Here is a 25428-nt window from a genome sequence, read left to right as displayed (position 1 = left end):
CACAACGCCGCCAATCACAGCGAGAGTTACTCAACAGTTGTCCAATCACAGCGTGCGTTTTTAGATCGGACGTAATAAACATGGACAGCCTGCTTGTCTGAGGGTTGCTGTTTTTGAAGTTAATATGCTGAACTTGACAATAAAAGAGGTAAAACAGATTTTTTTTTTTTTTCCCGGTAATGTTTCTGTGACAACATCGGACGCTTTGCTCTGTAGAGTGCTAACTTGAGCTTTAAGCAGATCATTTCTAACTAGTTTAAACACATTTATTTAGACAGTTTGGTTTTGGTTATGTTGTTGCCTTTTACATCATAAAATGGAGAATTTGCTGGCACGTTTTAAAAAAATTCTGAGTTTTGTCGGAATGATATTAAATCTTGTTGCTAATGTGAATCCAGATCACTTTTGGGTTCAAAAAAATAATTTGTCTTGCTGATCAGGACCCAGATATGTACTCTGGATTATTTTATTGTGGATTATGTTTGAAATGGATAATTTTATGATGGGACACAATTCAGCTGGGATTTGTAGATGTCTGGAATGGAGTTCCACAGGAAGCATACTTGGGGCCTGTCTTGTTTAGGTACTTAGCAACTGCTGGATCCTTACTGTCTGATGTGTACATGGTCACAGATTATACCAAACTATCATAGAAAATCAAGTGACTATCATCAGCAGCCACAAAACAATGGTTGAGCAGGGATGGTCCCAGTAATGATTGTAAAAATTCCATCAGGAGAAGGGTAGGGTAGGAGAAGGGTAAAGTCTTGAATGTGTATAGAAAGTATTCACATTGCTTCATTTTTTTCCACATTTTATGTTACAGCCGTATTCCAAAATTGAATACTTTAATTTTTTCCCCCCTCAAAATTCTACTCACAACACCCCATAATGACATCCAAAAAGTTTTTTTTTTTTAGATTTTTGCAGATTTATCAAAAAATAAAATAAACTAGGAAATTACATGTACATAAGTATTCACTCACTTTGCTCAATACTTTCTTGATGCACTTTTGGGAGCATCAAGTCTTCTTGAATATGATGCCACAAGCTTGCTGCACCTATCTTTGAGCAGTTTTGCACATTCCTCTTTGCAGCACCTCTCAAGCTCCATCAGTTTGGATGGGGAGTGTCGGTGCACAGCCATTTTCAGATCTCTCCAGAGATGCTCAATCAGATTCAGGTCTCGGCTCTGATCAATGAAACAGGATGCACCCGAGCTCAATTTTGAGCTTCATGGCAAAGGCTGTGAATACTTGTGTACATGTGATTTTTTTTTTTTTTTTTTGTAAAAATCTAAAAACAACATAAAACTTTTTCACATTGTTATTATGGGATATTTTGTGTAGAATTTTGAGGGGGGAAAAATGAATTTCATCCATTTTGGAATAAGGCTGTAACATAACAAAATGTGGAAAAAGTGAAGTGCTGTGAATACTTTACGGATACGCTGTAACTATGAAGCGTCTCTTGGCCTTAAACCTGTCAAAACCAACCAGTTGGGCCTTCATTCAGTAACAAATTATCTATACCTATGTACATATGACAGTTTAGGAGGAGTGCCACAGAATATGATGAAATCATCAATATTATCACGGTGAAGAGCTCTTTGCATTTATTCAAATAATCGTAAACTAATCAGGACTATAACAGACTACAAGTGCAGTGACTAGCTAGTCAGCCATGACCCCACATTCCTGACACCTTGAACAGTTTCTTTGTGTGCCTTGATACATCTAGCAGTAGAGAGACTATACATCTCCCCTGGCTGGAGGAGCAGCATCAGCCTTTCGTCCTGCAGCTACACCACATGAGAGTCGCCCTGGTGAGGATCAACACCAACAGAGCTGCAGGACCAGATAAGGTGTTGGGCCGGACTCTGAAATTGTGTGCTGACCAACTGGCAGGAGTTTTTCAGGACATTTTCAACTTGTCCCTGTAGCTTGCTATGGTTCCTGTCTGCCTCAAATCCTCCATCATTGTGTCTGTGCCTAAAAAGTCAGCTGTGACCTGCCTCAGTGACTACCGGCCTGTTGTTCTGACCTCGGTAATCACGAAGTGCTTTGAGAGGATTCTCCTGAAATTCATCAAGGACATCATCCCTGCTGTTATGAACAGGCATCAGTTGGCCTACAGGGGGACCCGATCAACAGAGGATGCAGCCTCAGTAGCACTCCACACAGCCTTGATCCACCTACAGCATCCTAACACTTATGTTAGGGTGCTGTAGGTGGATGACTTCAGTTCAGCTTTTAATAATCTATTCCTGGATAAACTGGCACTGAAGCTCCATAACCTGGGATTGTCTGCATCACTGTTTCTGGACCAGGGACACCAACAGGCCTCAGGTGGTAAGAATAGGGGACTGCACATCATCCACACTGGTCCTGAATGCAGGTATGCCGCAGGGTTGTGTGCTCAGCCCAGTCCTCCTCTCTCCTTTCACACATGACTGTTCTGCCATCCACTCCACACAGTTGTGAAGTTTGCAGACGACACCACCGCGGTGGGCCTCATATCAGACAATGACGTGACTCAATACAGAGAGGAGATCCAGCACCTGACACAACGGTGTTTAGCCAACAACCTAGTTCTGAACACCAGCGAGACCAAGGAGGTCATTGTGGATTATAGGAGGCCCAGGAAGACGGAACCCGCTCCTCTCATCATACATGGGGAAGTGGTAGAGTGTGTGGACAACATCAAGTTCCTGGGTATCCACATCATATCTGATCTGACCTGGTCTCTGAATACATCCCATTTGGTGAAGAAAGCCCAACATAGTCTGTTCTTCCTCACAAAGCTCAAACAGGCTGGACTCTCCTCTTGGCTGCTCTCAAACCTTTACAGAGCAGCAACAGAGAGTGTGCTCTCTCTCAGTGTGACAGTGTGGTGCGGCAGAGAACAGGAAGGATTTGGCCCGTGTGGTGAGAACAGCACAGGGGATTGTGGGGAGTCCTCTCCCACATCTGGCCTCGGTATACGCTGGACGGGCACATATGAGGGCCAGATGAATCGCTGCAGATCCCACCCACCCAGGCAATGGACCGTTTCTACCGCTTCCTTCCAGAAAACGGTGCAGACAGCTTCTTCCCCCAAGCTGTGAAATCTGTCCCTCCCCTGCAGACACACACTCTCACAGGCTCCCCCTGTAGACACACACACTTACACATGCACAGACCATCGGACCCCTGCAGGGACACATGGCTCACTCACCATGCCTTAAAGTATGGGACCTGCACTGTGCTGCACTTTACACTCCTCTGCTGCTCTGCCACACCATCATTCTACTGCCATCTGCTTTCCAAAGTCATTGCTGCTGATATGTCTCTTATTATCTCTTATATCTCCATTGAACATATTTATAGTGTTTGTTTGTGGTTTTAAAAGTACTTTTTTAAGTACTTGTAGCCGAGAACTACCTAACAAAATTTCATTATGTGAATGCATAATGACAATAAAGGATTCCTGATAAATTTCTTAAATTTACTGCAGCCTCACGTGAATGTGTTTTATGATCATCGTCCAGGTGTCCTTGGCCTTCAGGGAAGGGAGGATCTCTCCAACAGAACTTTGTCGAAAATGTTTAAACCGCATTAAGCAAACGCAGCATCTCAACGCTTACATCACAGTAAACGAAGAGTTGGCACTGAAGCAAGCTCAAGAGGCGGAAACCAGACTGCTGCAAGGTGTGGACACATGAATGTGGAATTCTACCTGCTCTGTGGAGACCCTACAGCTGATACATTACAATGTTGTTACCCTTCAGGTGTTGCCAGAGGCCCTCTGGATGGAATCCCCTTTGCGGTCAAGGACAACTTCTGCACTGAGAATATAAGGACGACATGTGCTTCTCGGATGCTCAGAGGTTTGTGTGCAACTCAGCTAACGTTGCTGAGCTTCAGATTTTATTCTGTGTGTTAATACAGTGGTACTTTAGATCTGATGATTACGACCTTCCATTACTTTTGCTGCAGACTACATCCCTCCCTACAATGCAACAGTTGTGCAAAAGCTCTTTGACCAAGGGGCCGTTCTTATGGGAAAGACCAACATGGATGAGTTTGCGATGGGGTAATGCCATGGTTCCAACTGTCAAAATAGGTTCCAGCATTGTTCCTCTGTTGACAACTTCTAATAAGTTAGGAATGTTGATATACATTTAAATAACTCTGCTCTGTGAAGGAAGGTAGCACAAGTGTTTTGATGATTTGTGGCTTTCTTTGTGTTCACGTGTCAGTGCGGGCAGTACTGATGGAGCCTTTGGTCCAGTGAGGAACCCATGGAGCTACACTGCTGTCTACAGTGAGCGGACTGGGGCAGAGCCAGAGTCTGACTGGGTCATCACAGGAGGAAGTTCAGGTGGAAGTGCTGCAGCCGTGGCGTCGCTCTCCAGCTACCTGTAAGAGGACACACCGTGCACATGTTTGTTTTTAGCACCAGCGGAGGCAACCAGAGAAGTTTGTCATGACACTGACTATTGCAAACTAAAACATTATGACTCGGAGCCAAAAGCACATAGTTAGACTTTGTGTCACAAACAGTCTACACTAACCTACAGCGCTCTGGGCAGACATTGATAAGCTCACGAATGACAAGTGATGCTTTTATTTTCCAGAGGGCTTCTACAAAATACAGTTTAGTGATTTTGACCTTTGGACTCCAAAAATCAATAGGTATCTTGGGGTCAATATGCCTAACACATATCAAGTTTGGTGATAATCTGGCAGTTAAAAGAAGACATCTTGCACTCACAAGATTTCCACAAAGTACTCACCACTGACCTTCACCTTTGCCCTTGTGAACCAAAATCAACAGGCTTCTTGGGGTCACTATGCGTAATGCACATACCAAGTTTGGTGACTATCTTGGCAGTACAACTGAAGTAAATTGACTTTTTTTTTATGTGACTAAAGTACTCTCTCCAAGCATTGTGTAATTCACTTTTGGGAGTTAAAATTTGAACTCTGGTAAATTGTCAAACATTTAACTCTATGGATAGTATTAGTTTACTTCTGAATGTGTAGAGCTATATGAAAAGTGTTAAAATTACTCTGAGTTGATTCAACATTTTTCTAAGATTTTGACAAAGTTTGTGTAGTGATGGACATTGAAACAAGGAACAGTTTTTCACATTCTGAGGCCGTTCTGGAGTTATTCTAAAATCTTTTATTTAGTTTTGCTTTAGCTCTTAAATAGGATTTCAAGAAACTCCCTTGTGGCATCACAAAGATTGATTATAGGCTGAAAGACTTGATTACTCAGATTGAAACTCCTCATCTGTCATATCGTAGAGCCAGTGGTTGACCATCTGTAACCTAGAAAGATATGTGCTGTCTGAGTCACATGACCTTTGACGTTAGGTGACCTTGAAGGGCCAAAGTTAAGAACAGAACTATTTAAATCAAACCGTTTGGTCCCAATATGCCTTAAATATGGTGGAAGGATTGTGTGTTAGCCAAGGATAAAGTTGTTGTCAAAGCCATGAATTATTTTAACACAGACTCACACAGAAAGAATTTGCATGAATTGGTGTCAAAAATGTAAGGGGCAGGCGTTGCACTCTCTGAGTGCCCCTTCTAATTTCAGTTTTGTTTTACCAGCCACCACAAAATCTCAAGAAAACAGTAAATGATAGTGAAACTTAGCATAAGGTAGCTTTCCCTGTGACACTAAAACACATATTTGAACTTTGAAGGTGCTTTGCTGAAGCACAGGGTAAACATCCCCAAAAAGTAGGGTTGTTTTTTTTTATTTGTTTGTTTTTTGTGACAACTCAGCTACAGCTCAGGACTGGGAGCATGTGCTGGTGTTATGTGTTACGTCATCCACCATAGCAATAAACCACATTGGGTCCTGGATAGCAACCATCCAGGCATACAACCGGTCCACCCCCACCTCTCAAGAGTAACTGCAGCTGCTGGGGCCCTCAATACTTTGACACCACATGTGATCAGTACTGCAGTTCTTAGCCAAGCTGAACTAATTCTGTGTGGGGTTTGGCATTTACTGGACCTACAGTTGTATATTTCATCAGTGGAAGTGTAAACTGTTACATTTAAGTGCTGTCAGTTAAGAATCAGTTATCACATTGCAACAGCATCCCTTTATCGCGTATCGACAGGGCATTGGGTTCGGATACAGGTGGTTCAACTCGTAACCCAGGAGCTCTCTGTGGTGTTGTGGCCTTGAAGCCCACCTACGGTCTGGTGTCCAGACAAGGCCTCATCCCTCTGGTCAACTCCATGGATGTCCCCGGCATTATAACCCGCAGTGTCAGTGATGCCGCCACCATCTTAGGTAAGCAAAGATGGAAGTAATCAAAGAAAAACAGCTGAAAGGAGGAACTCACTCAACATGCCATCACCACCTCCATCTTTTCTTTAAAATCATTGTATTTTTGTTTCTTTACTTTACACACTGTCAGATCATGTAATCCGTGACAGTTTTGGCTTTTGTTTATTTGTTTATATGTTCTACAGCTCATCTACAAGGCTTTGATGTTAAAGATTCAACAACAGTTCCGACCCCGGCATCATCTGGAGAGCTACCTGAAGATGTGGACATCACAAACATCTGTGTTGGCATCCCTAAAGTGAGTTAAAATTTCTTTTTAATTATTGCTCTCTCTCTGCCAAGGAGGGTGTATTTATTTATTGGGCAAAATCCAACCTGCATAACAGATCAAGTAGGAGATTGCCTGTTGGAGTGAAATGCAGTGACCTTGTGTGCACCGTGGCTGCTACAGTAACCATGAAAACCCAACAAGAACCCTGAAGACAAGATGGCTAACAGGGCTCTGGTGAAATGGGAAGTCCTGACCGACAGATCAGGCGGAGAAGGTGATGGCTTGTTACCCAGATGCTCTGATGGTGGATGTAGGCTGCAGCAGGTCATCAGACTCCGATCGTCTGGGATTTCCTAGGGATCAGACCAGGCACTCTAGGGCCGTGTGTTTGTCTCCGTGCTACAACATTCCCACATTAAATCCATGCACAGGCAATTCTGGATCGACCCTGGATGAAGAATTCCACCACCCTGTCCAGGAATCAACCAACAGACAGTCTTCGTTGCCACTGAGAGATTGCCATGATGACTTTTTCCTACATTTGTCTTCCTGATTGTTCGCGGGTTTATTTGAAAATTAATGAGGCCATTTAAAAGAAAAATTCCAACAGAATTTTGACCAAACTACTCCAGAACATAATCATATCCAGACATCTTATCAGGCTGATTGGTCAGGAATGGCTGGACACAAATGTAAGGCTCGGACATCTCTGGTTTTTAAAAGGATCTACTGAGGTGGATAGCAGAGGTCGGTACACGAGTAGGCAGTCCAAAAAATGCAGCAGTAAGCGTGGTCGAGCAAACGGGCAAGAGGTCAGGAACACATTGAGGCAGGCAGGACTATGGAATGCAAGGAACAGAACTGGAGAGAAGGCACAAGGCGTATCAATCTGGCGAGGGACTAAAGCACCCAGTGAGCCTTATATAACCCCAGGTGATGAGCTGCAGATTAGGAACAGGTGTGCGTGGAAAGCACCAGAACAAGGGTGTGGCCAGACAGAGAGAAACACCCACCCCCAAGCACCAAGAGACAGACAAGAGAGATAGGGAAAGAAAAACCCAACAACAGAATTAACCACAGAAGAACACAATAAAACAAATAAACTAAAACAGAGCATGCAAACTAAGACAAATACCCAAACCCTGTCAGTACTTCCCCCTCAATGGCTGACCCCCGACAGCCCAGGGGAACCAGGGTGAGCAACATGGAAATCACGGATCAAGGCAGGATCTAACACGAAGCGAGAGGGAATTCAAGACCACTCCTCGAGGCCATAACCTTCCCAGTCCACCAGATACTGGATACCACGACCATGGCGGCGGGAGTCCAGGAGCCGCCACACAGTAAAAACCGGCCACCATTCACAAACCGGGTGGGAGGTGGGGGGAATGGCTGGAGAGCACAATGGGCTGGAACAAACAGGCTTGACATGGTTGACATGAAATGTGGTGTGGATGCGCATTGACCTTGGGAGACGGAGACAAACAGAAAATGGAATAATAACCTTTGAAACCGGGAATGGACCAAAGAACCTGGGAGATAGTTTTCTGGGCAGTCCCCTTAAGGGAAGGTGGCGTGTCGAGAGCCAAACTTTCTGTCCAGGTGCATACGGGGGCACAGTGGTTCTCCCCCAGTCTGCTGCAGTTTTGTAAGCCACCGTGGAACATAGCAGAGCCCTTCTCACCCACTCCCAGGTTCTTCAGCAATGGAGGATGAGTCTTAGAGCTGAGGGAAGAGAGGAGTTCAGAGCTGTGGACGGAAACAGAGGAAGTTGGTGACCATAAACGACATGAAAAGGAGAAAAGCCTGAGGATGTTGAAGGTAAACTGTTGTGAGCAAGTTCAATGCATGAGAGCTGTGATGACCACAAGGCGGGATGCTGAGAGGCGAGAAACCGGAGTCCTTTTTCAAGCTCCTGGTTAAGCCGTTCCATCTGACCATTGGCCTGTGGATAGTAGCCCAACGTTAAGCTGGATGTGACCGTGAGCCGGCGGCAGAACTCCCTCCAGACGTTTGAGACAAACTGATGCCCATGATCGGACATAATATCCTGTGGAAAACCATGTAACTTGAAAACCTGTGTGAGCATAACCTAGGCCATTTCTTTAGCAGAGGGAAGTTTAGACAGGAATAAAGTGAACTATCTTAGATAATCTATCTACCACCGTCAAAACTACTGTATTACCTTTAGAAGGCGGAAGTCTGGTTACAAAGTCTATGGTGATATGCAACCATGGGCGAGTTGGAACAGGTAACGGCATTAACTTGCCCGCAGGCGGACAATTGGATGACTTGTGCATTTCACACATTTGGCAGGCATTAACATCTTTCAGTAAGCCTGGCCACCAGAACCTCTGCTGAACTACAAAAACAGTCTTTTTAATACCTGGGTGACATGACAAACGGCTGTCATGATTCCACCTGATAACGTCTCCCCTGAGCGCCACTGGTACAAAACCACCAACAACTCCCAAGGCCACTTTAACTACCAACAGCTTCCAGTCCCCAATGCTGTAGCTTCACTTGGCAGCAGTCAGTTTTTTGGACAGAAAGGCGCATGGACACAGCCTGTTGTCTGAGGAATTTCTTTCACACAGAACCGCTCCTACGGCCACATCAGAAGCATCAACCTCAACCACGAACGGTTGAGCGGGGTCAGGGAGGAGCAGCAAGGGGCCTGCCAGAAAGCGATTCTTTAGGACCCAAAACGCGCCGTCTCACCCCGGCATCCAGACGAACAGCCGGAGGGACGATGTCACTTCATGCAACAGAGCTGCGATCATGCTGAAATTTTGTATGCACTTGCGATAGAAGTTTGCAAAACCTAAGAATCTTTGAACTTCCTTACGAGAGTTTGCAACAGCCCGGTCCCACACGGCCGAAACGTTTTCGGGGTCCATTTTGATCTCGCCCTCCGCAATAACAAATCCCAGGAATGATACGTTGGTTTATGGAACTTGCATTTCTCTGCTTTAACAAATATGTTGTTTTGCAACAGGGTTTGTAGCACAGTGCGAACATGACGGTTGTGGGTTTCAAGGTTGGAGGAGAAAATCAAGATGTTATCCAGATAAACAAAAACGAATTTGTTCAAGAATTCCCGTAACACATCATTCACTAAATTTTGGAAAACCGCGGGTGCGTTCGTGAGTCCAAAAGGCATGACTACGTCCTCTTAGTGCCCTGTGGGCATGTTAAACGCTGTTTTCCATTTGTCACCTTGTTTAATTTTGACTAAATGTTATGCATTGTGAAGATCAAGCTTGGTGAATATCTTAGCCCCTTCCAATAACTCTAAGGCTGATGAGATAAGCGGCACCTAGTTAGCCTTATATAACCCCAGGTGATGAGCTGCAGATTAGGAAAAGGTGTGCGTGGAAAGCAGTGTGTTTGTTTCCGGAGTGGTACGTTGCTGGTTCTAGGGCACGCCTGCCCATTCTCCATGTAATGTGGACTTGTATCAATTATGTCATAGAATCCAGTTGTGTGGGCTCGTGGTGGCTCGGCACAGAAAGCAGTAGGAGGCACATACAGACTCACAGACATGGTTAGTTGTGACGAGTAAAAGGCTTTATCTGGTAACCAGGCAGTGGATTCAGTACACAGGAATTCAGATAAAGAAGCAGAGGTACAGGGAGGGACGTGGTCCAAAAAAATGAGCTGAGGTCATACACACGGAGTTGAGGAGTATAGTAGGCAAAAACAGAGGCAGAGTCAAAAAACAAGCTGAGTTCAGGATACAGCAAGGCGGAGGTTGGAGCAAACGAGCAAAGTCAAACACTACAGAGCAAACAGGACAAAAACGAGAAGCTAGAGAGTGAACTAAGTCAACAATCGGGCAAGGGACTGTGAGACTGTGAGGGCTTAAATACTGGTGGACTAATCAGGGTGTGAAATGAGGAACAGGTGTCCAGACAGTTCTGGAAGGGGCATGGCTGACAAATACTAAAGCAGGTGCAAGATAGTGAAGGGAAATGAAAGCAAAGCAGAAGGGAAATGAAAGCAAAGCAGACAGGACCAAGAGAACTAAGTGACAGGAAAAACTAACAGTGAAAAATGTGACGTGTACAAGACAAAACAATAATTAACGTGAGAAAAACAAAAGGGGCAAAAGTAAGAAATAATGTAATTAATTAAAAAGTGGAAAACAAGAAAACTAATGATTGTAACCAAAGCTAGAACGGAACTGATACTGACTGATACATAAAAGTGAATACAATAAAAATGGCAAAACGAACTATATGTTAAACAGAGAATAAATGACAATCAGAAAACAAAACCGGAGACTACAGAATAATGCAATGAATGACTGACAAACAATAAATGACAACAGAAAATAAAACCCAAGACTCACAGAACACAACCTGACACACAACCTGTGCTGGAAATTATTAACCTCTGGATCTGTTCCTAAATGTTTTCAGATCTGCAGTGATTAAACCATTACTTAAGAAATCTAATCTTGACCTATCATTTTGCTCTAAAATTCTGGAAAATGTGGTTTCTTGGCAGCTCGTGGACCACCTTACTGAGAATAATGTTTTTGAAACACTGCAGTCTGCTTTTAGAAAATATCATTCCACAGAGACAGCTCTCACTAAAGTGGTGAATGATCTGCTTGCAATGGATTCAGACACCACTACGGTGTTAGTGCTGTTAGATCTCAGTGCTGCATTTGATACCATGGATCATCATATTCTATTCGATATGTTGGAGAATCATTTTGGGCAGTGGTGGGCACAGTTCCGCTAATCCACTAATTATCGAAGATAATGTTCTCATTATCAGATTATCTTTTCAGATAACTTTAAACACCATCATCGGACCAGTTATCTTCTGATAAGTTTTAGTCCGATAATTCTTAGGCCGCTAACATTTTTGCAGACGTAACTTTTTATATTAGATGCACAGTTCTAGCCTCTACAAACAGAGAAGAGCTAGTTCTAGAATAAACCGCTATACTGCTATCCTCTGCAGGCAAAGCAGAACTGGCCATAGAAAAGAAAAAAGCTCATTTGTTTTGACCCCATACTAATACGCTGGTAATATCACCTGAGTCATCCAGAGGCATACAGTTTTAACTTGTGGTTAAAATTTTAACCAAACTAATTTCGGACAAGTTATTTAAATTAACGTCACATCGGAAGTTTTATAAAGTGAAAATATCAGATATATGTTTTAGTTTTAAAGTATTGGACTAATTTTAAAGGTTTTAGTGTGGACATGGTGTGTGCGCAGTGCATTCTGGGTAAACGTTCACGACAGGAGAAATGCATTTGAGACGCTCTGATCAGGCTCCACACGGACAACAGCATTAAACTCTTTGTATATTGTGCCTAAAACTCTCGTGAATATATTCTCTGTGTTTGTACAACCCCTGGCAAAAATTATGGAATCACCGGCCTCAGATGTTCATTCAGTTGTTTAATTTTGTAGAAAAAAGCAGATCACAGACATGACACAAAACTAAAGTCATTTCAAATGGCAACTTTCTGGCTTTAAGAAACACTATAAGAAATCAAGAAAAAAAGATTGTGGCAGTCAGTAACGGTTACTTTTTTAGACCAAGCAGAGGAAAAAAATATGGAATCACTCAATTCTGAAGAAAAAATTATGGAATCACCCTGTAAATTTTCATCCCCCAAATTAACACCTGCATCAAATCAGATCTGCTCATTGACATTGACCCTATGCCATGACATTGACCCTATGTGTCTTTTTGCAAGGAATGTTTTTGCAGTTTTTGCTCTATGGCAAGATGCATTATCATCTTGAAAAATGATTTCATCATCCCCAAACATCCTTTCAATTGTCCAAAATATCAACATAAACTTGTGCATTTATTGATGATGTAATGACAGCCATCTCCCCAGTGCCTTTACCTGACACGCAGCCCCATATCATCAATGACTGTGGAAATTTGCATGTTCTCTTCAGGCAGTCATCTTTATAAATCTCATTGGAAAGGCACCAAACAAAAGTTCCAGCATCATCACCTTGCCCAATGCAGATTCGAGATTCATCACTGAATATGACTTTCATCCAGTCATCCACAGTCCACAATTGCTTTTCCTTAGCCCATTGTAACCTTGTTTTTTCTGTTTAGGTGTTAATGATGCCTTTCGTTTAGCTTTTCTGTATGTAAATCCCATTTCCTTTAGGCGGTTTCTTACAGTTCGGTCACAGACGTTGACTCCAGTTTCCTCCCATTTGTTCCTCATTTGTTTTGTTGTACATTTTTCGATTTTGAGACATATTGCTTTAAGTTTTCTGTCTTGAAGCTTTGATGTCTTCCTTGGTCTACCAGTATGTTTGCCTTTAACAACCTTCCCATGTTGTTTGTATTTGGTCCAGAGTTTAGACACAGCTGACTGTGAACAACCAACATCTTTTGCAACATTGCGTGATGATTTACTCTCTTTTAAGAGTTTGATAATCCTCTCCTTTGTTTCAATTGACATCTCTCGTGTTGGAGCCATGATTCATGTCAGTCCACTTGGTGCAACAGCTGTCCAAGGTGTGTTCACTCCTTTTTAGATGCAGACTAACGAGCAGATCTGATATGATGCAGGTGTTAGTTTTGGGGATGAAAATTTACAGGGTGATTCCATAATTTTTTCCTCAGAATTGAGTGAGTCCATATTTTTTTTCCTCTGCTTGGTCTAAAAAAGTAACCGTTACTGACTGCCACAATCTTTTTTTCTTGATTTCTTATAGTGTTTCTTAAAGCCAGAAAGTTGTCATTTGAAATGACTTTAGTTTTGTGTCATGTCTGTGATCTGCTTTTTTTCTACAAAATTAAACAACTGAATGAACATCCTCCGAGGCTGGTGATTCCATAATTTTTGCCAGGGGTTGTAGATGATGTTATTGTGTTTGTTTTATGTAAGAATGCCAGAAGAAGCCCAGGTTGCTTCCTCCAAAAGCTGAAAAGTCTTAAATTGTGATTCAGGCCATGTGATATAACCGGCGTCAAAATGCATAGAACACTGCCATCTACTGGCGACCGGTTATATCACATTGTTGTCGACCGCAGGATTTTAAAATTATCTGTAGGTTTCCAAAACCTGAGAGACCACACATGGAGATAAAAAGAAAATCATAGATCTGACAGGTTTAGTTGAACAGTGTGTGGTGTCAGAAACATGGTAGAAACAACACACACAAACAGATTTCACACACGAACATTCCCAGGTCAAACACCTCACTTTCTGATTGGCTGCATGTCACATTTAGTTCCTCACGTCCTTCTTAACACACCACACACAGCAGGAATATCTGATAAGATTATATTTAGCGTCATCACAATTGTTGGGGCGTCCTTAAGATTGTCGGAAGGGGAAGATCGGATCAGATATCGGCCTAATTATCTTGCCATGTGAACCAGGCTTGATATTATAACACCTCACGGAGTGACTGATTGATGCGTTATGACACACCACCGAACATGTTTTCACTATTATTTGATTTCTTTGTGTGACTGACATCGTTATTCAAGCATTCAAAAGGCGATTCCTATTGCCACACAATTCCAACCACACAGGAGAAAGTTTTTTGACAGTTCTTGTTATTGAAAGAAATCTTATCTCCCTAACCGGATAGAGTTTTGATGTCATCACGCGTGCACTTAGGCGCTGTCTAGTGGGATCTTGAAAATTTCTTTCTTTTTTTATACAAAAGCACATTTATTTGTAAACACCAACACATGTTACATTGATTCACTTGTGCTGGTTTTTACATAGAATGAATGAATCAACCAATCAGTGTGAGCGGAGGCTTAGCTTACCCATAATCCCCTCTGGGCATCTGTGTGTTAATGGTCAAATCTTCAGAATTTGTGCATTATTTTAAAATTAACAGATATGTGTTATATATCACTTTGTACATTTTAAGAGTTTACATTAATGTAGTTATTCTATCCGGAATAATTTTATTTATAAAGCAAAACCATAATTCAAACCTGCTTTCCATTTCAAGACCTCTGCCTCATCACTGGACCACTGTATCCTGTCAGAGTAAATGACACTTTCCTACAGCAGGGGGCAGAGCGTACAAAGCAGAAGCGATGGCTCATTGGCTGTTTGGGTTTGTGATCGCCATTGGTTCTATTACAACTCCTGGCAATTGAAACAAAGGAGAGGATTATCAAACTCTTAAGAGGGTAAATCATCACGCAATGTTGCAAAAGATGTTGGTTGTTCACAGTCAGCTGTGTCTAAACTCTGGACCAAATACAAACAACATGGGAAGGTTGTTAAAGGCAAACATACTGGTAGACCAAGGAAGACATCAAAGCGTCAAGACAGAAAACATAAAGCAGTATGTCTCAAAAATCGAAAATGCACAGCAAAACAAATGAGGAACGAATGGGAGGAAACTGGAGTCAACGTCTGTGAACGAACTGTAAGAAACCGCCTAAAGGAAATGGGATTTACATACAGAAAAGCTAAACGAAAGCCATCATTAACACCTAAACACAAAAAAACAAGGTTACAATGGGCTAAGGAAAAGCAATCGTGGACTGTGGATGACTGGATGAAAGTCATATTCAGTGATGAATCTCGAATCTGCATTGGGCAAGGTGATGATGCTGGAACTTTTGTTTGGTGCCGTTCCAATGAGATTTATAAAAATGACTGCCTGAAGAGAACATGTAAATTTCCACAGTCATTGATAATATGGGGCTGCATGTCAGGTAAAGGCACTGGGGAGATGGCTGTCATTACATCATCAATAAATGCACAAGTTTATGTTGATATTTTGGACACTTTTCTTATCCCATCAATTGAAAGGATGTTTGGGGATGATGAAATCATTTTTCAAGATGATAATGCATCTTGCCATAGAATAAAAACTGTGAAAACATTCCTTGCAAAAAGACACATAGGGTCAATGTCATGGCCTGCAAATAGTCCGGATCTTAATCCAATTGAAAATCTTTGGTGGAAGTTGAAGAAAATGGTCCATGACAAGGCTCCAACTGCAAAGCTGATCTGGCAACAGCAATCAGAGAAAGTTGGAGCCAGATTGATGAAGAGTACTGTTTGTCACTCATTAAGTCCATGCCTCAGAGACTGTAAGCTGTTATAAAAGCCAGAGGTGGTGCAACAAAATACTAGTGATGTGTTGGAACGTTCTTTTGTTTTTGAGAATTGAGTGATTCCATATTTTTTCCCTTTGCTTGGTCTAAAAAAGTAACCATTACTGACTGCCACAATTTTTTTTCCTGATTTCTTATAGTGTTTCTTAAAGCCAGAAAGTTGCCATTTCAAATGACTTTAGTTTTGTGTCACGTCTGTGATCTGCTTTTTTTGAACAAAATTAAATACCTGAATGAACATCCTCAGAGGCCAGTGATTCCATAATTTTTGCCAGGGGTTGTAGAAGCTTTGGCTGTGTTTAAACTCAAAATCATCTTCTTAGTAGCTGAGAGTGTATGGGAGGCAAAATTGAAAGTTGTCAGTTATTGGTTATCTGTAGCTTCCGATGTGTTTTTAGACAGTTTATCAATTTAGCGTCAAAAAAGTTAACTTTTCAGTTAGCTGATTACCAGTTATCGAAGCCAACTTTTTGGTTAGCTGTGCCCACCACTGATTTTGGGATTACTGGGAATGCCCTTACATAGTTGACTGCATACCTGACCAGTCACTCTCACTGTGTTTTGTACAGTCACACTACCTCTAACGTTAGTGACATGAAATTTCGGGTTCCACAGGGGTCCGTCTTAGGCCCCTGCTTTTCTCCCTTTATGTAGCACCCCTTGGGTACATATTGTGGCGTTTTGGGATTAGCTTTCATTGTTATGCTGATGATGCTCAGTTATACATGCCGATAACTGCTGGTAATCTCATCCACATAAAAAAATAAAAAATTGATTCATGAATACTATTAGCTCAACCAATAATTTGCAACCTTTAGATTTTGACTCCTCTACAAACTGAAATTGATCTCTGTTTTTGTTGTTTTTACTCCATAATTCCATGACATTCTGTCATAGATGGTCCACACTATACATGCTTGGAATCTTTACAGACGGTCAAATAATAAAGGATTATTAACTGAGCTTGAGGTCTGTATGGGAAAATATCAGACTGAGGTGTAAGTACGGACTGAGCGTTAGCAAGGTCTGTGCATAAAACACAGAGGTCTGATATTTTCCCATACAGACCGGGCAAGTGAGGTTAATAATTTATGAAAGCTGCTGAAACTTCCATGAAGAACTTGCTAATAGATGGTCCGCTCGTTAGCTAGTAAGCTTTCAGTCTGTGTGTTTTTTGTGATGCTGTTCAGATATTTATGGCGTATATTCATGTCCGACTTCTAATTGTGTTTTTAGCTTTCTGGTTTGTAATGAATGTGATGTGTTCCAGACCAATTGTCATGGTAACCAGTCTGATATGGGAAAATATCAGCCAATTAGAACGAGCGTAGCGTCGCAGCCATATACTAATGTGGTGTATATTTCAACATAATTGGAGCATTTGTAAATGTTGACCCCTGTGTATACCTTCAGTGTCTCCTACCTGGCTATAGCTAACATGGATTATTGTGTAGACCAGGGTATGCTGAGGCTGGTCCTTCAGCAATTCAGTCAAAATTGGCTTTGGGCTCACGTACTTGCACACTGACCAAAATGTCCTGCATGGCTAGACCAAGAGTGAAAATGGGACAGAAAAGGTCACGGTACAAATGGAGTGTTGTTTCATTCTCTGCACAGTGTGGCATTAAATCACTAAATCTTTACATTGAAAACAGGTGTTGGCTGCTATATTGATGTATAAAGTCTGAGTTAGAGCATATTTTAATTCTGTTTGAGTAGATATTGGAGCACCAAAATTATCAAGTGTGTACATTAAACTGAACCTCCCAAAGACATGATGGAACATCAGAGTGAGTTGCTGAAGCCGTTTGCTGTGTCTGTCAGGAGTACCACGCCCCGGGCCTGTCTGTGGAGATCGTAGAGCAGTGGGGTCGTGTTGCAGACATGTTTGAGAGGGCGGGAGCTCGTGTGGAACAAGTGTCTCTTCCTCACACCCAGTACTCCATTGTCTGCTACCACGTCCTCTGCCACGCTGAGGTGGCATCCAACATGGCCCGCTTTGACGGCCTCGAATACGGTATGATGCAGAATCCAGCACTAAAATAAGTGATAAAGTGTGGTGTAGGTCAACGTTATGGGTTAGTTTCCTCAACGAGTATTGGAGCAGTTATTTTTCAGACTAAATGAGTAATCCAGTGAGAGAGGTTTCCTGAAAAGGAGATGGAAAGGAAGAAACCTCAAGCAGATCACACTCAGTGGGGTGACCATCTGTTATAGTCATACTAAAAAAAGAATAAAAGCACAACACAGAATTGTCACAACATCATATCCGGTCAGGTAGTATGTGCTGTCCACATCTGTCACACTATGGAATTTCCTTGGGTCCTGCATGGCATCCACCCAGGTGGACAATTGATCCATCCCTACCTCTTGAAAGTAACTGTATATCAGGTGGCTGAAAAGACAACCAGGTGGTGAAGATTAGACTAGATTCCCAGTAAAACAGATTTTATGGGTGATTTTGTTGATACCAAATCAGTCATTGAAATAGAACAGTACCCAGTTATCACCTTGACCCTGATGCACCTCAAATCTGATGTATCTCAAAGACGATCGCTCATCTTGGATTGCTGATCTTTGATGCTGATCACTGACTTGATCTCAATCAGTCAAAACTGATCCTGAGCTTAGACCCTGGTTGCTGAACTTTTGGGGGGCTTTGTTCTTGGTGGGGGTTTGCACCAATTGTCCACTAGTTGACCCTGGTTCCTGGATTTAAGGGGATACGAAGTATTAACGTGGATTTAAAGACAGCAAATGTTTGTCAGTTTTTTCTGCAAAGCTTGTCACAGCTGTGACTACTAGTTAGTTGTTCATTTCTGTTCCATTACTTTCAGGTCACCGAAGTGAGGTGAGAAGCTCAACAGAGGCCATGTATACCTCAACTCGTCACGAGGGCTTCAATGACGTCGTGAGAGGACGGATACTGTCCGGGAACTTCTTCCTGCTCAAGCAGTAATGGAGATCACACACCTCCTTGATTCTGATACAACAAACCACCAGCATGTCTCTTTTTCTTACTGACATACAAAGAATGCTGATTTATCTGGTAGAATATTTTGGGATGTCATGCTCTGCAGTCACATGCAGTTTTGTTTAGTTGCCAGGATACCTTTAGCCCCATGTCCACATAGTGTGTTGTGTTTTTTTTTTTTTTGTTGTTTTTTGTTTTTTTGCCACAATGATCTTTTTTCAATTGCTTGAAATGGGAATGACACATATGCGGCCACAGACAGACACCTCCAGATAAATAAAAATGCTGCACCCAGTATCATTTTTTAAGAACATACTGTTTGTTTGTTTGTTTGTGCGTGTGCTCTGAGTGCTTCCAAGTTGACATCCCAGAAATTTTCAAACTTGACATCACTGCAGCATGTTTTCATGCAACAAAGAAGTTTACTTTTGTTGATTTGTCACTCGTAATCTTTCAAAATAGAGACAAAAACTCATCTGTGATAGCAGATTGGACAAATGCTTGTTGCTTGCAGAGGGTGAGTACTTTTTATTGCTATACATTATGAGCCAGTCGTTAGCTGTTTATTGTCATAAAAAAAATCAAGGCTGCTGCTGCTGAAAAAGGGAATGAAGCGTTTCTGGACATGTTCTCAGCGGTTTCCCATCAGAAAAAAAACACTGGACACGGCCTATATGGAATTAAAGATAAAAGCATTTGGATTGATGGTGTTGTGTGTTTTTTCCAGGAACTACTTGCACTATTTGGTGAAGGCTCAGCAGGTTCGTCGGCTGATTGCAGATGATTTCAAGAACGTGTTCAGCTCAGGCATTGATGTGCTGCTGACGCCTACCACACTCGGTGACGCAGCACGGTACTCTGACTTCACACAGGAAGACAACCGCACCCGTAGCGCACAGGAAGACGTCTTCACGCAGCCTGTCAACATGGCAGGTATCGAAAACCCAGCCTGTTTAAAGGAAATGAAAGTGTGTGAGGGGTCTGGCATTCAACTGAAAAAGCTTATCGTAAACTAACTCAGTTTTGTTTATGTCTCATCTTATTTTTTGTGCTACTGTGTTTTGTGAAAGTATTTGCCTTTTGGGATTTTTTTTTTTGCTTGTTTTTAATGTTTTATCAAATCAAAACCAAAAAATTTCAGGCTTTTTATACAAAAATTTGACCGTTTTCTTGTCAGAGGATGTATACACAACACAAACAGTATTGTATGGCATTGTAAATTTGTCTGGAGGAGGCACTAAAAAACTGAGTGACTCTGCAAGAAGGAGGCTAGTGAGGGAAGCCATTAAGACACACATGACAACTCTGAAGAATTTATATGCATCTGTGGCTGTGACTGGAGAGAGCATTATGCAACTTTTGTTGATGTAGTGGAATAGAGGCAGAATTTGTTCAAAATAAAATGTTAGAAATCTCTGTTACCGTTTGTCAAAAAGGCACATGAGACATTTTAGGACAGATTTTTTTTTTTTTTTTATGTTTGCAGTGACGTTTTTCTTTTGTGCACAATTTCTACAATCACACACACTGAAGCTTGTAAGTCCTTCAGTATTGTCATAATGATCTTGGTGGCTTCCCACACTTGTCTCTTGGGTCATTCTGTTTTTGAGGCCAGCCTACTTTACACCTGCTCCACTTAGACCTGATTAGTTAACTCTGACTTTAACTGGTTAAGTAGCTGCAGGTGGACCAAGTACTGTCAGAAAACCTGCTGTCGGGGGGGGAACTCTGCAGGACGTATTTAGTGTCTGAAAACTGACTGTAAAAGTAATGGGTTAGAGGGGTTTTATTCAAAGGGTACATGCTTGTGCACAAGCATGTATATTATGTACGTATATATAATATATAGTGCATCTAGAAAGTATTCACAGCACCAAACCTTTTCTAAATTTTGTTATGTTACAGCCTTATTCCAAAATGGATGAAATTCATTTTTTCCTCAAAATTCTACACACAATACCCCATAATGACAATATGGAAAAAGTGTTTTTTATTTTGCAAATTTATTCAAGATAAAAAAAAAACATCTAAGAAATCACATGTACATAAGTATTCACACCCTTTGCCGTGAAGCTCAAAATTGAGCTCAGGTGCATCTTTTTTCCATTGATAATTCTGAAGATGTTTCTACAGCTTAATTGGAGTCCACCTGGGGTAAATTCAGTTGATTGGACATTATTTGAAAAGGCCTCTATCATCCGGAAATGGAAGCAATTCAGATCCTTCCTAGAGCTGGCCGACCATCTAAACTGAACTGCCCAAAGATAGGTGCACTGAGCTTGTGGCATCATATTTAAGAAGATTTGAAGCTGTAATTGCTGCCAAAGGAGCATCAACAAAGTGTTGGACAAAGGGTGTGAATACTTATGGACAAGTGATTTCTTATTTTTCTATTTTTAATTTGCAAACATTTAAAAAAAAACAAAAAAACTTTTTTTTAATCTTGTTTCCATTTTGGAAAAAAGGCTGTAACATGACAAAATGTGGAAAAAGTGAAGTGCTGTGAATACTTTCCGGATGCACGGTACCATCGACAGACACAGGAAATGTATGACATCAAGAAGTCCTACCAGTGGCTAGAAATGATCTGCCTAAAGGACAGCACAGAGGCTCTGATCATGGAAGCACAAGAACAAACCTGAAGCACCAGATCCATAGAGGCAAGAGTCTACCACAGCCGACTGGACGCAAGTTGCCGTTTGTGCAAATGTGCCCCAGAGACAGTCCAGCACATCGTAGCAGGATGCAAGCTGGGACAGTGTACACCGAGAGGCACAACCAAGTGTCGGGAATCATGTACAGGAACGTCTGTGCCGCATACGGATCAGAAATCCCCAAGTCCCGATGGGAAAGATGGTTGAGAACGACAGGGCTAAGGTCCTGTGGGGCTTCAAATTCCACACAGACGTGCAGCTGCTGGCCAGCCAACCAGAATAGTGATAGTTGACAAGGGAAAGTAGACTGCAGTTGTGGTCAATGTGGCAATCTCAGCTGATCGTAACATTGGAAAGAAGGCGCATGAGAAAGTAGAGAAGTACCAAGGGCTGAAGGAGGAAGTGGAGTAGATGTGGAAGATGAAGTCCAAAGTGGTCTCAGTGGTAATAAGAGCACTAGGAGCTGTAACTCCCCTAAACTGGATAAGTGGCTCCAGCAGATTCCAGACACAACATCAGAGGTCTCTGTCCAGAAGAGTGCAGTACGAGGAATAGCTAAGATACTGCCCTGAACTCTCAAACTCCCAGGCCTCTACTAGAGCAGTGGTCCCCAATCCCCTGGCCGCGGACCGGTACCAGTCCGTGGATCAATTAGTACCGGGCCACCGGCCGCCCAAGAAATTATTAATTATTTCCGTTGTATTTATTATCTGAGTCTGAATAATCTTTTATTTTGAAAAATCTTTTATTTAAAAAAATTACCGGGTTCTCTTGGTTACATCTGTCACTTGAGTACCAAAAAATTAACCCACAAGTTAGCAAAATGAGTAAAAAAACCGACGTCTTTGGAAAGTTTCAATTCGATGGGGAAAAGGCCCAGTGAAGAGACAGAAGAAGAACCTACAACTTCCAAGAAAAAGAAGGTCTTTTAACAGACAATACCAGGACTTCTACTTGAAATATGGATTTATCTCGACAGGTGATGCCCACAGACCAAGCCCGCTCTGCATAATATGCGGCGACCGGCTCTCTAATGAGGCAGTAAAGCCTTCAAAACTGCTTTGCCACTTGGAGACCAAGCACCCTGGATTAAAAGACAAGCCCCCGGAGTATTTTGAAAGAAAAAAACAGGAACACGAAGGACAGAAAAAATTACTGGCGGCCACCACATCAATAAATGCGAATGCACTGAGAGCATCATACAAAAGCCATTCACTGTTGAAGAATTGATATTGCCCTCCACTAAAGACATTTGCCGTGACCTTCTAGGAGAGGCTGCTGTTAAAAAGATAGCACAGGTGCCTCTGTCGGCCAGCACCGTGACTCGGCGCATTGAGGAAATAGCCGAAGATATTGAGAAACAATTGTTGGAGAGGATTAATACATCACCGTGGTACGCACTCCAGGTTAACGAATCTACAGATGTTGACAACAAGGCAGTACTACTTGTTTATGTGCAGTATCTTTATCAGGAGGATGTACATGAGGATATGTTATGTGCGCTATAGTTGCCAACCAACACCACAGCCGCAGAACTGTTCAAGTCGCTGGATGGTTATATATCAGGAAAACTGAAATGTGCCTTTTGTGTTGGCATATGCACAGACGGAGCTGCTGCCATGACCAGACGGCTGTCTGGTTTAACTGCTCGGATTAAGGAGGTTGCACCTGAGTGTGATCCACGCATTGTATTATTCACAGGGAAATGCTGGCAAGATGAAAAATGCCACCGAAATTGAACAGCGTATTGAATGATGTCGTTAAAGTTATTAACCACATCAAAGCGCACGTCCTTAACTTGCGCCTTTTTGAGCAGCTTTGTGAGGAGATGGACGCGGAGCACAGACGGCTTCTCTTATACACAGAAATAAGATGGTTATCCCGAGGGAAATCGCTGGCCAGAGTGTTTGAATTACGAGAGCCACTGCAAAGATTTCTCTCAGAAAACAAGTCACCACTGGCAGCACATTTCAGTGACGAGGAATGGGTCGCAAAACTGGCTTACTTGTGCAACATATTCACTCTGCTCAATGAACTCAATCTGTCACTTCAGGGGAAAATGACAACGGTCTTCAAGTTGGCAGATAAAGTAGCTGCATTTAAAGCCAAACTGGATTTGTGGGGACGGCGCGTGAACAGAGGCATATTGGACATGTTTCAAACATTAGCTGGGATTTTGTGTGAGACTGAGCCTGAGCCTTCATTCTCCCAGCTGGTGCACGATCACCTGTCTTTGCTTTTAAAAGAGTTCGAGCGCTACTTCCCAACCAAAAAGGACCCACGAACTGCCAAGGAATGGATCCGCGACCCATTTATCAACAATCCAGGTGAATCCAGCACGTCTGTTCAAGAAGAAGCTCAACTACTGGAGATCGCAAACGACGGCGGCTTTAAAAGTATTTTCAAGACAGCAACTCTGTCGGTGTTCTGGATTAAAGTCGTGGCAGAATACCCCGAGATCACTACCACAGCACTGAAAACCCTGTTGCCGACATCCTATCTGTGTGAAGTGGGGTTTTCTGCAGTGACAGCTACCAAAACAAAAACAAAAAAAAACGGAGTAGACTGAACATAAGCAACACACTTAGGGTGTCTCCAACGAGATGGGACCATCTCGTTGCAGAGAAACAAGCTCAGGGCTCCCATTGATGTGAGTTAAAATTCATGCATTTTGTATTCATTTTTGTGGCGTATCTCTGTATCTTATTTTGAAGGCACGTTTAAACGTTACCATAGTGACTAGAGTCAGAGCGTTAGGGCGGTGGTCGCCAACAGAGGGGGGAGAGGGGAGAGGAGACGGTTCAAACTGACAACTTTATTTCAGCTGTTGAAAATTAACATTCATGGAGTGTTTAATAATAAAAAATTAAAATGTTGTGTAGGTATATTTAGATAATAGAAGAAATGTGGAATTGCTGGTTCTTGTTCTTTATTTTTCCACGTGTATTTTTTAATAATTTATGGGGCAGAGAGGATGTGAACTGATTTTGATGATTTGTTGCATACGCGTACACAGTGGATTCACGCTTATTATTACATTCGCAATATAAACAATCTACATATCCCCCCCCCGGTCCGTGATAAGGAACACACATACCACCCTCCCTCAGGTGGGAAGGGAAGGGGGAGATTTCTGTCCATCTTTAAAAAAAAACTATTTGTTTTCAAGCACAGCTCTGTGGTTTCACTTTGTCAGAATTTGAGAGTTAAAGTCTGGACCAGGTCAAATTGTTTTCAGTTAAAGTTTCACTCACATTTTTTATCCCAAAGTGTAACTAACTGTTTAGTGGTAATCAGTGCTTAACTTCACCATTATCCTTTTGTCACCCCCCCCCCCCCCCCCAGGTCTTCCTGCTGTTTCTGTTCCAACTGTTTTATCAAGTCGGGGCCTTCCCATTGGCCTACAGCTCATAGGCCCCGCCTTCCAGGACATGAAGCTGCTTGGTGTTGCTCGGTGGGTGGAGCAGAGGGTGGGGTTTCCGTCCATTGTCAGCTGTGGCAGTAACAGCGTGGACACAGGGCTAACCAGTAGAGAGAAGGCTTCAGCCATGTGAGAGCAGCTGTTAGTGGACTAAAGATGGACATTCTGTGATTAGAACATGACAAATGAATGATGCATAGGTTGCGTTTGTTAGCCGCCCCGGACAAGGTCGTGCTGGTAGATAAGTGGATGTTGTGGATTATCTGCAAAGAGTAATAGATGTATTTTTAATAAGGTTCCATGTTTTTATGTTTCTGACCTGCTTAGAGTGGATCCCTGAAGGCACTGCAACACCTCATTTTAACATACGGTTGTGCACCGACGAAAGTGAACAGCACACGTGCATTCAGGGTGCGTTCAAATCCACCTTGTTGTTTATACAGTGTAGAATCTGAATGTGAATTCAGGCACAGAGAGCAACGCGGTGGTATTTAGACTCTTAAATAATTATGGGTGTGTTTTGGGTATTCTACTATCATTTGAAAAACGTGTATGTTCCATTAATCTTCTGAGGTGCTTGGGCAGAGTTCCACCAAATGTGCTTTGTGAATGTAGGTTGACCCTAGAATTGATCTTGAGGGGTTAGGTTTGGCAAGGGTCAAAGTCATTAGTGTCGAAAGTCAGAGTTTAAGTTTTTTTTAATCACATTTG

The 25428-nt window shown here is 42.3% G+C and overlaps 1 protein-coding gene across 1 annotated transcript; it reads left to right on the top strand.

Moving 5' to 3' along the window:
* Window positions 1-77: 77 nt before the first annotated feature.
* qrsl1 (glutaminyl-tRNA amidotransferase subunit QRSL1) lies at window positions 78-25013 on the top strand. Its single transcript, XM_034195618.1, has 11 exons — window positions 78-148; window positions 3530-3689; window positions 3770-3868; window positions 3978-4074; window positions 4241-4402; window positions 6125-6300; window positions 6483-6595; window positions 17493-17685; window positions 18506-18623; window positions 19370-19575; window positions 24642-25013. Exons 1-11 carry the CDS (start codon window positions 125-127, stop codon window positions 24848-24850), a joined length of 1557 nt encoding a protein of 518 aa, XP_034051509.1. The 5' UTR covers window positions 78-124; the 3' UTR covers window positions 24851-25013.
* Window positions 25014-25428: the final 415 nt, after the last annotated feature.

This window comes from Thalassophryne amazonica, chromosome 19 (assembly GCF_902500255.1).
Source record: "Thalassophryne amazonica chromosome 19, fThaAma1.1, whole genome shotgun sequence".
NCBI lineage: Eukaryota > Metazoa > Chordata > Actinopteri > Batrachoidiformes > Batrachoididae > Thalassophryne > Thalassophryne amazonica.
Note: the sequence above shows the minus strand (reverse complement) of the source record. Positions and strands in the feature narration are given on the sequence as shown.

Bases quoted from the DNA above. Each gene is read 5' to 3' on its own strand.
- qrsl1 (XM_034195618.1), top strand. From the start codon at position 125: ATGCTGAACTTGACAATAAAAGAG. The intron at 4,075-4,240 runs GTAATGCCATGG...TTCACGTGTCAG, and splicing joins ATGGATGAGTTTGCGATGGG to TGCGGGCAGTACTGATGGAG. The intron at 6,301-6,482 runs GTAAGCAAAGAT...TATGTTCTACAG, and splicing joins TGATGCCGCCACCATCTTAG to CTCATCTACAAGGCTTTGAT.